The 11,741-nt window shown below is 33.1% G+C and overlaps 1 protein-coding gene across 1 annotated transcript; it reads left to right on the top strand.

Moving 5' to 3' along the window:
• Window positions 1-2,255: 2,255 nt before the first annotated feature.
• Window positions 2,256-3,923, top strand: LOC120268452. Its single transcript, XM_039275856.1, has 4 exons — window positions 2,256-2,517; window positions 2,726-3,068; window positions 3,144-3,524; window positions 3,893-3,923. The coding sequence occupies exons 1-4, from the start codon at window positions 2,256-2,258 to the stop codon at window positions 3,921-3,923; spliced, it is 1,017 nt and encodes a 338-aa protein (XP_039131790.1).
• The last annotated feature ends 7,818 nt before the right edge of the window (window positions 3,924-11,741 follow it).

Here is an 11,741-nt window from a genome sequence, read left to right as displayed (position 1 = left end):
AGTTAATTTTTAGATTTTAAAATAATACAGTAAGATATTAAATATTTATTTTAATACTTAATCAATTATATCTTCGCTAACTAACTTTTCAATGTAATGACTTTTCATGCATTTATTTCTTCAAAATTAATATAATATTTATTTTTTAAAATTATAAATAAGAGTTTTTATAGTTTTTGTATTGTTACAATTTTCTTGTTAGATTTTTACTTGAGTGTTATTCACAAATTTTAGATATATCATTTTATCATTAGTTTAGTAGTATGTGAAAAGATAAACAAACATCTCAAATAAGTATTTATTAAAATAAAATCTAAATAAATTTAATTTTTATTAAGAAAATTATAGGGTTTACTCTGAAATTACGTTATATACCTGTAGCTATGTTAAGCCGCCGCTGAGTCAGAATCATACAAAAATCTTTGATAAAAATATATATTTTAATACATTAATTAATTTTAATCATTTTTCTTAGATTTTACTTGTAAAAAAATTTTAAATGTATTTTATAATTTCAAATTTTTATTAATTAATTATTTTAAAACTTGTAGTTCGCCCCCTCTCTATATAATTTCTGGCTCCGCCTTGCACGCTTTTTAAGGTGAAGTAATTCAACTAAATTTTGAGCCTCCATTCAAAGATGTGAACATGGCATCTTTTGTCTCATGAATTAAATTTTGATTGTTTTTTTTAACAAATGGGATATTGTTAGTGGCATACATATTGATCGAAAATTGATTGTTTAACTCATCCCAATAATATAAAATTAGGTAGTAAACTTATTACCATGATTAAAGACTTAGGGAAAAATTATTTTTTAGTCCCTGAAAGTTTTCAAACATCCCTAAAAGTCCCTCTGACATTTGAATTTGACAAACAGTCCCTCCTTTTTTTATTTTACTGACGGATTTGGTCCCTGGTTATAACTCCGTCAGTGAACTTCATCCAAAATTCCATTTTTGCCCTGCTATTTGGAGGGAAAGCTGGCGCCCGGTCTTGTCAACTTTTTGGAAAATAGTACGGTTATCAGTTTGAACTTTACATGCTTCTTTAACCCAAGCTGTCTTCTTCTTCTTCCATCATCCTTTTTGTTGGGGTTTTTTTTGTTTCCATCTACGCAGGATAGATAGATTTGTCTCTTCCCCGTTGTTCTGGTTTTATTTTGCACTCTTGTACTTTGAATATTTCTTCACCCGGAAGATAATTCATGTGAGCTTCTCCACACTTGTTTTGGTTTTATTTTTTGTGGTCATGCAATTGTTGACCATGCTTTCTTCATGCAGGCAGCCAATAGATACCTTTTGCGCATTTGCTAGGTATAGGGGGAGGGTCGAGTCCTCCAGTTCACAGTGTCGACTCCTTGGGAGTCAATTCTAGATGAGATATGTCAAAGATGGGGGCTTGACATTAGCACTGTGAAAGTGAAGTTTGTCACACCCGATGCAAACCGAACTATTTGTCCCATTGATTCTGAAATTGACTTCAAGCGTATGTGCCAAATATATCAAATACTAAATAGCGATGTTGTTGACCTTATTGTTGATGCAGATGCAAATGCTGTAGACATACCATCGTGTTCCTCATTCCCGTCGTAAATATCCTTTCTTTGCTTGATGTGTACTCATTTTATTTCATTCTTCTACATTATGTCCTCATTCATAAATAATATTTCTCGTATAGTGTGTAGAGTCGTCACTTATTGTATGCACTTTCCGGTTAATTTCTGTAGATATCATTTACCATTATCCATTTCAACTTATATTTGTCTGTTACTACTTAAAACTTTCTGTTTTCGCTTAATATTAACCGATATCGCTTAAAGGCTGCTTAAATGAAAGCACGCGCTTTACATGCGAGAGTCATGGGGTTTGGTCCCCCTTATATCCAACCATTATTTTAATTTTTTTATTATTGTTTTTAATTTTTAATTCAACAAAACCCTTCTTTTTTGTGAACATTATATATATATATATATATATATATATTTCCGCTTACTTTCCCTATTTACGCTTAATAATTTATGTTTTCGCTTAATATTATCCGATATCGCTTAAACTATTTTCTTCATCCGCTTAAGATTATACTATTTCGCTTAAACTTATCCGAGTTTGCTTAAACCTTTACGATCTCGCTTAAAATTCTTTGATTTCGCGTAAAAGTTTTTGTTTAAAGTTGTTTGATTGCGCATAAAAGTGCCATGATTTCACTTAGACTTATCCGATTTTGTACACTACAGCGAATCATTTTCGGCGAGTATGTCACTCAATAGGGGTACATTTCCACCCCATCAACAACCTTCGGGGGTTCTTGCCATCCGGCCTTCGTCAGAAGATCATGAGATTGTTTCAATAGAAGTCGGTGATCAGTTTCCTGACAGTGAACATTTTAAGGATGCACTTAGAAATTTTGCTATCAAACATAATTTTAACTTTACATTCATCAAGAATGACAAGAAGAGAGTAACTGTCAAGTGCGCAGCTGAAAGTTGTGAATGGTGTGTCCATGCGTCCATGGAAGGTAACCACGAGACGTTTAGGATCAAGATGATGTATCCCACACACACATGTGGTGGCGGTATTGGCACATCCTCACATCCCAGGGCATCAAAAAAGTGGGTGAGTGCACGTGTCATACAAAAGCTGAAGGACCGTCCCCTATATAAGGCTATTGACATTCAGCGTGATATGTTGCGCTGACCACGGTGTCTATTTATCCTATAAACAAGCTTGGCTAGGGAAAGAGGTCGCCAAGGATGTTCTCCATGGGAGTGAGGTGGCGAGCTATGATTTATTGATGTGGTACGCGAAGAAGGTATTAGTAACAAACCCTGGTAGCGTTGCTATAGTAGAGAATGATGGTTCCCGTTTCAAACGTGTATTTTTTGCCTTCAAAGCATGTGTCATTGGTTTCAAGACCGGATGTAGGCCATTGCTGTACCAGGATGGAACTCACTTGCTCGGTAAGTACGGGGGCACTTTGTTAGGTGCAACGGGAAAAGATGGGAACGATGGTTTCTTTCATGTGGCATTTGCAATCATAAATAATGAAACGGATGTGAATGGGACGTGGTTCTTGTCAAAGCTTCGAGATACTATATACGATGATGACGAATATTTGAAAATTATTACATTTATATCTGATAGGTCCAAGGGCCTTATCAATGTTGTCGCGAAGGTATTCCCTTCCTCACCGCATGCATATTGTTTGCGCCACTTGGAAGCAAACTTCATGAAAGCAAATGTCAGACTTGGCAAGTCATTGAAAGAACGGTGCTGGTCTATATTATCGAGAATTGCGTTTTCATGTGCTGAAAAAGAATTCGATGACGCTGTTGTCGATCTGTTAAACACATCGGCGGATGCACATCAATGGTTGATGCAGAAATCCGATCTGACACACTGGGCAAACTACATGTTCAAAGGTGATAGATGGGGGGAGATGTACTCAAATGTGGTGGAGTCATTTAATGCATGGATAAAAGAGGCACGCCATCTCCCAGTCACAAACATGGTAGACTCAATAAGGTACACACCATTTCGCTTAACTTTATTTGTTACCGCTTAAATTTATTTGTTACCGATTGAGTTTCAATTATTTCGCTTAATATGAATTGTTTCCGCTTAATATCAATCATTTCTGATTAAACAAAAATTTTTCCGATTAATTTTAAATTGTTTCGCGTAAGTTTACTTCTTATCGCTTAATATTAGGATTTATCACTTAAATTACATCGTTTACGATTAAATTATAATTTTTCTACTTAAGTTTCAAATATTTCGCTTAATTTTAATTGTTACCGCTTAAGTTACATTTTTTACAATTAAATTATAGTGTTTCCGATTAAGTTTTAATATTTCCACTTATTATTTCATGACTTGTCTTTCATATGAAGGTTTAAGCTGATGGGCATGTTGTGTCATTGACGTGAACAATCTCACAGATGGAAGAGACATCTATGTCCTGTCATACATCGAAAGATTGAGGAACTTTGTTGAAGAGTCTCGCAACCTACTGGTCGGCCGTTCCGACGGTGACCATTTTGAAGTGGTTGACCAAAAGAACTACTGCATCAATTTGAACACTCGGACATGCTCATGTCGTAGGTGGCAGGTGTATGGCATTCCATGCAAACATGTATGTGAGGTAATACTCCAGACAGAAACAAATATTCATCGATATATCGATGACTACTTCACAAATTGCAGACCTTGTAGATCGCCTTGTAACTGGATTGAGAGGAGCATCATCAGAATTGTTAGATGCGGAAAGAGGCAATGGTTGCCTTCGCCTATTGACAACCTTCTTCACTCGAGTTCTCTTGCTGGCCACTTGTTTCGGCGATAAATCCTTGGTGTCGTCAGCTATCGGTGCGACATTGGAAGGGCCACGACCCTCAATTACTTCAACTCTGGTTTGAAGTCCACCAACAGTTTCGGACAACTTCTCAAAACCTTTCAGTAAACGTAACCCAATGTCTTCATCAATTACCCCCCTCGGTGAATTAACAGAAACAATACCACGTCGACCACGACGTGGTGGGCTCCTTGTTGGTGAGGGAGACCATCCACGTTTCCCTGTGGATTTCTCCGCAGATTTTGTGCCAAGACGTATTGTGCTAACCACTTGTTCTCCACGGTGGCTTATCCTAACGAAAGCTTCTTCTTCGGCGTTAGTCAGGGCGAGGGCGGAAAATTGTAATGTGGAAATGACATATAGTCAAGGTAAACAATGATACTCAAACGAAAAACTTAAAACAACAATCAAAAATTAATTCTTAAGCGGAACCTTAAAATATTAAGTCTAAACTACATATTTTAACCATAAACACTAAATTTTTAAGCGAAAAAGTATAACTTTTACGTGTAAAACCTAAAAGTTAACGGAAAACATTTTTTTGCAAGTGAAAAAAAGGAAACTTAAACGAAAACTAAATATTTTAAGTGTAAAATAAAAATTTAAACCAGAAACAAATATTATTAAGCGGACACTAAATAAGTTAAGTGTAAACTAAATACCTCTTTCCCCTCGACTGATGATAGCAATGAACAGATGGATGCTTGCTTCTTGAAACTGTTCACCCCGTAACACAGGATCCGAGGAGTCTTACCAAATCGCACCTTCTTGCCGGTGCCAGTTACTTCGTAGAATCAAATATTTAGAGCGACAACACATCCTCGCAAGTAGCCAGTGTTTGTCTTCTCACCGGAGCATCTTGCTTGAACTCTGGCGGTCTTTTGCGAGACGTCATCCATAAGCCACTTATGTGTGGCTTGCGCCCATGCATAGCGCCGCATTGCGGGAAGATCGTCTACATAGTCTACAAGCCAATTGGGAACAGAACATGATGAGTTCGGGAACAGCATAGTCCCTATGATGAATACCAACAATATCTTCACAAAGTTTTCTTCTTCTCCCCTCTTCCGGACTAGTGTGCTAAGAGTTTTTTTATAGCTTCCCTATGTCTTTCATAGCTTTTCGAGAAATATTTTTCTTCAAAATCTGAATGTGGCTTTCTCTTTTTGAAAACCACTGCGTCCCCATCGCATCTGAGACCAAGAATAATGGATACATCTTCTGGCCTAAACGTCAACAAGCTCTCACCAATTTTAAATTTTTGGGAGCGCTCATCATATCTCTGTAACAGAGCATCGAGCAATCCCCTCTCTTGTAGTACAGGTTCAATTTCAATTAACAATGCGAAAGGAGTACTCCGGATGATTTCCAAATGTCTAGAACTCATGTTTTGTCTTAACTCAGCAATCGTTTCCGCTATAGAGACCAAATAACACCTGCCGTTCACAAGGTTGGTTGCCATATGTCCAATACCTTCACCAAGAAGGATTAACGAACTATCAATAATATTTAAGCGAAAACTGGAAATTATAAGTGCAAACACATTTATATAAATTAAAACATATTAATTTAAGGGGTAAACAACACAGGCAAAAAAAGACAACGGTAAAACTAAAACCAAAAACGTTTATATACATCATCTTCCATTCGAGAAAGAACCTGAACTTTCCAAATTTAAGCCTGGATCATACACAACAAACAAAATTAAAAAACCTTCAATTACAAAACCCTAGAAACCCATAAGAGCGATGTAAAAAAATGAACAATCTTCCATTAATACCTTCAGGTTCGCTGATTCAAGAGTATGGAGATGGTGTCAACGAAACAACAATGAAGATCCGGGAAAGCTCTAGCAAACTTCTTCTCAATACTTTCAGTTGAACACAGGGCTTCAATGTGTGTAAGTCTTAGCATCTGAAGGGGCAACTCTCAGAATGTGTTGTCTGCAACTGAGAGAAGGCGCGCACAGGAACCAATACTCCCCTCTCGGGATTCGTGGCCACCTAACCCACCACTTCCCAACGTGGAGAGAGAACGCAACATTGATGTAACTGGCGGGGCATTTCGGTCTTTTCTCCTCAAAAATCACGGTGTTAGCAACCGGAAGGACCAAATAATCATATGTACGGAAAAGGAGGGATGAACTGTGAATATTCAAACTAGAAGGGTGTTTCTATGAATAGCTGAACTTTGGAGGGATTTTTTGTTCATTTCCAGAAAGACTTATTATCATTACTGTATCTAGCATGTCTTGAACTTCACACACTAAACATTTTTTGAAACGAGGCTATTATTAATGTGTTATGATTCTTTTGGCTTAAATTTTGATTTTGAAAAATATAATTTTAAAAACCTAAATCAATCAATTAAATTAAATGAATTTCTTTTGGGTTTTCCAGATGAATGGGCCCATTATCAAATATGGACAAACAACGATTCTCGAATCTCCTCTTCGGTCGGACTTTTCCTCTTGGCATGGACAAAACAATGTTATAATTTTTATTTTTAAAAAATTGGTTTAACCGTCATAAATATCGCTTTTCTCCTCCTAAACTTTAGGTAGGGAAGAGCTCCAATTCAATTAATTGTCTTTAGTTTATGGTATTTAGACATTTTTAGGCGTTTGATTCATGGTAATGTTTTCACATTACCGCTTGTTACATGGTAATCTGAAAAAATTAGTATGTTTGAATTAATGGCGGTGGTATATTAATGGTCATATGTGATTACTAATCTTAAAATATTATTAAGAAACTTGGTAATCCCATTACCACCAAAACAATTGTCTATGTTTGATTACCAAGTGGGTGATAATCTAAACCTTTTTTTTTACGAATATGCTTTTATTTAAAAAATAATTTTCAAAGATGGCATACTTTACTTGTTGGATAAAAAAATTAATTTTAGTTAACGTTATTTTGGAAATATCTTCACCTTCAAAATTTTAATTTTTGGTATTATAATTAATTTTTGTATGTAAAAATTTATTTTATTTTAATTTTTCATTTGCTCAAAATTTTAGGTCAGAAAATGTGCAATAATTAATCTTTGATGTTATAATTTAATTATTTTGAACCCAAATTTTATTTTAGTCTAAATTTAAACTTGCTCAAAATTTGTAGATATAAGAGTATTTTGGAAAATTTGGAACATTACCAAGTTGATAACTATGTAATATGAGTTCCCAACAAAACATAGTTATCATAAATTATCACAACATTCCTGGGCATATAACATTTCCCATTTCATAGCCACAGGGATCTCATTACGTGGTAATATATCATTACCACAAACCAAAGTTAAGACTTATATGCTTCTAGCCCAATTTAAGGTTTTGGTTCGGTATGATCTCTTTAATATGGGTTCGGCTCCAGTCCAGTACACCTCCCATCTATTACTTTCCAATACATATTTAATTGTTTGACATGTGTCATCAATGGCCAGGATTTAAACTATCCTCTTTTCATGTGCTAAAATGCAATCTAAATATTAAAAAAAATCTAAAAAAAATTAAACTTTTATATTTTAATCTTTTCTTTATTTTTTAAAAATTTTTAAAAATAAATTGTAATCAATCGAACTGATTTTATGTTTAAAAAACTAAACTCTATTATTTTTTTTCTTATCAAAACAATTACAACAAACTTTAATTTTTTTATCAAAATTTCTATTATTCTTTATATATATATATATATATATTTATAATTTATTTTGTCAAATAATCATAGGAAGAGAAAAAAATAGTTAAAACATATTTAAAAAAAGTAATGCTATAATTTATATTGTTAACGACAAATAATATCTTAGTAACTATCTATTAATATCCTTATTAAATCAATTAATTTTGCAAATTAGATTCCTTTTCTTTTCCAAGTTCGAGTTATTGTGGTTGGAGAAGTTGAAACAATTCAAGGGATCAAGCACTCATGACACATTAAAAATGATGCCTTTTTGTGAACTAACATAATTTAAAAAAAATAATTAATATTTTTATTATATACATGTGACATGTTGAGTGATTTATAGGATAAATATTTTCTCTTATTATTCATGTTTAGGTTCTTGGCTCCACTTTTTAAATTTGCTCAAGTTTGCGGTTGGAGCAACCAAAAAAGGTAATATATTAATATATATTTTTAATGTATTTTGTGGTTGTGTATGAGAAAATTAGAGAGAAAGAATTCAATGAATCCACCACCGTTTTTCTTGGTTGTTTTTATCAATGGAGCAAAAAAATAGATTTCAATGGCAAGCATCCAAGTTCCACTATCTATGAAAGTGACATTTTTCATTATATTTATTTTCAATATACTTATATATATATATATATATATAGCATCGATTCTCTACGCACATTCACATATTTATAATCTGTGAATGTTGCTCTGGGCCGTTAGATTTCAATCCAATGGTGTGTTTATAAATAATACACACTAAAAAATAGGATGCACAGTATTTTAATCTGAACCATTCAATCAATCTCAGCACAATAACTGAAACAATCTCAGCCGTCCAAATCCATAAACAGTAACACTATTACTGGCTGGGGACGTCCATAGAAACCCATTTCTCATATATATATATATATATATATATAGGGATGTTTTCATCAATCCATGGCTTAATTGTTTATTAAAAGTAATATCATTATAAAAGTTTATAATGATATTTGCTCAAATGCATGAACATTTCTATTTCGTTCCTGTGACAGATATCACATAGCAACTGTAAGTGCAAAATTATTTAGTTATCTAGTTCTTGAAGTTCTTGTGCCTTGTATACCCTTCGCATGCCCGAAATTTCTCAAACCAAGCTCTTTAAACATGTTAATTATTGTTTATTCTCCGCGTTATCATTCCTGATCCTTGCGCTTTCTTCGTTATCTAAAACTGTAGTTGCAGTTACAGATATTCATTTTGGTGGTTGATAAATTACTCATGTGATTTTTTTTTTGTATCACTTCTTTATATGTTTATACTAAAACAAAATCTTGAGCATGTCAAATTTCATGAAAAAAAGAAAAGAAAAAAAGTGGGAAAAGTGGAAATCTTTGAACTCTGGTAAACTTTAACAGTTGAACGCCATGATTGGCCAAGAAGTGTTTGTCTCAAATTATTTAGTTTCATTGTTACATGAAATTGTGTCCTTTACATGATTGAAATTTTTCAAAACATGGTCCGCTTCAAACATAATAATCATTATTTATTCTCGGTGTTATTATTCTAATTGTGTGTGTGTTTTGTTTTTTTATTTGCTATCATTATACTTATATTGTTTTTCGAAATTAATATTGGTACTAAAAACCTAAGTTACACAAGTTTTACCGTATCGTATTATTCCCCATAAACAGTAACTGAAACAATCTGAACCATCCGGTGCACAGTAACAAGTTTTTCGGTGTGCTTATAAATAGTGCACAGTAAAAAGTAGGACGCACAGTGTTTTAACCTGAACCATCCAATCAATCTCAGCACAGTAACTGAAACAATCTCAACCGTCCAAATCCATAAACAGTAACACTGTTGCTGGCTGTGGACGTCCATAGAAACCCATTTTTCATATATATATATATAGGGATGTTTTCATCAATCCATGGCTTAATTGTTTATTAAAAGTAATTCATTGTTATTGGAAATTTCTAACATCAACGTAGTGTTTTGTTTCTTGATATGTGTATTAATTTTTATTTATAATGATATTTAAATATCATTATTAATATCATCTTTTCATGTGCTAAAATCCAATCTAAATATTAAAAAAAAATCTTAAATAATTAAACTGTTTATATTTTAATCTTTTCTTTATTTTTTAAAAAATTTTAAAAATAAATTGTAATCAATCGAACTGATTTTACGTTTAAAAAATTAACTCTATTATTATTTTTCTTATCAAAACAATTGCAATAAACTTTAATTTTTCTTTATCAAAATTTCTATTATTCTTTATATATAGATAGATTTTTATAATTTATTTTTGTCAAATAATCAAAGGAAGAGAAAAAAAAAATAGTTAAAACATATTAAAAAAAGTAATGCTATAATATATATTGTTAACGACAAATAATATCTTAATATCCTTATTAAATTAATTAATTTTGAAAATTAGATTCCTTTTCTTTTCCAAGTTCTAGTTATTGTGGTTGGAGAAGTTGAAACAATTCAAGGGATCAAGCACTCATGACACATTAAAAATGATCGCTTTTTGTGAACTAACATAATTTAAAAAACAATTAATATTTTTATTATATACATGTGACATGTTGAGTCATTTATAAGATAAATATTTTCTCTTATTATCCATGTTTAGGCTTTTGGCTCCACTTTTTAAATTTACTCAAGTTGCCCATTGCGCTTGGAACCACCAAAAAATGTAATATATTAATTTATATTTTTAATGTATTTTGTGGTTGTGTATGAGAAAATTAGAGAGAAAGAATTCAATGAATCCATCACCGTTTTTCTTGGTTTTTTTTATCAATGGAGCAAAAATTAGATTTCAATGGCAAGCATCCAAGTTCCACTATCTATGAAAGTGACATCTTTTCATTATATTTATTTTCAATATACTTCATATATATATATATTGGGATGTTTTCATCAATCCATGGCTAATTGTTTATTAAAAGTAATTCATTGTTGATAGACAAGATATGAAGGAACAAATTGAATAATTTTCATTAGGGCAACAACCCATATATATACACGAATGAAGTATATGAGTATGTATATACACATAAATATAATATATGAATATAGGTATTATACTACTCTAACACGTCTCCTCAAACTCACGGTGGGTCATGAACCGAGAGTTTGTTAACAAGAAGCTGAAACCGAGATACAGTATGAGCCTTAGTGAAAAGATCAGCAATCTGCTGCGTGGATGGGACATAAAGAAGAAGAATACTGCCAGCAAGGTAATGATGACGAACAAAGTGAAGAGCGACTTCAAGATGCTTCGTATGCTCATGGAATACAGGATTGGCAGCAATTTTGATGGCACTCTGGTTATCACAGTATATAGGAGAGATAGAGACACCAAAGTCCATCAAAATCTGACGCAACCAGAGAACTTCTTTAGCAGTAGAGGACAAAGCACCGTACTCAGCCTCAACAGTAGAAAGAATAACAGTAGATTGTTTCTTGCTTTTCCAAAAGATAAGAGAATCTCCAAGAAAAATGCAGAAACCAGTAGTAGAGCGTCGATCAGAGGCATCACCTTCCCAATCAGCATCACAATAGGCACGCAGCTTAAAAGAGGATGTGGCAGAGAAAAGTAAGGAGCGGGATATAGTGCCACGAAGATAACGAAGAACTCTTAAAAGAGCAGCATAATGAGTAGAGCGAGGAGCACTCACAAACTGACTAAGAACACGAACAGCATATGCA

The sequence above is a fragment of the Dioscorea cayenensis genome, chromosome 9, assembly GCF_009730915.1.
Source record: "Dioscorea cayenensis subsp. rotundata cultivar TDr96_F1 chromosome 9, TDr96_F1_v2_PseudoChromosome.rev07_lg8_w22 25.fasta, whole genome shotgun sequence".
NCBI classification, from domain to species: domain Eukaryota; kingdom Viridiplantae; phylum Streptophyta; class Magnoliopsida; order Dioscoreales; family Dioscoreaceae; genus Dioscorea; species Dioscorea cayenensis.
Note: the sequence above shows the minus strand (reverse complement) of the source record. Positions and strands in the feature narration are given on the sequence as shown.

What these genes read in the sequence shown, in the direction of transcription:
- LOC120268452 (XM_039275856.1), top strand. Translation starts at nt 2,256, where the DNA reads ATGTCACTCAATAGGGGTACATTTCCACCCCATCAACAACCTTCGGGG. An exon ending in TGTCCATGCGTCCATGGAAG is followed by an intron (nt 2,518 to 2,725) that starts GTAACCACGAGA and finishes CCTATAAACAAG; the next exon opens with CTTGGCTAGGGAAAGAGGTC. An exon ending in AACATGGTAGACTCAATAAG is followed by an intron (nt 3,525 to 3,892) that starts GTACACACCATT and finishes TTTCATATGAAG; the next exon opens with GTTTAAGCTGATGGGCATGT.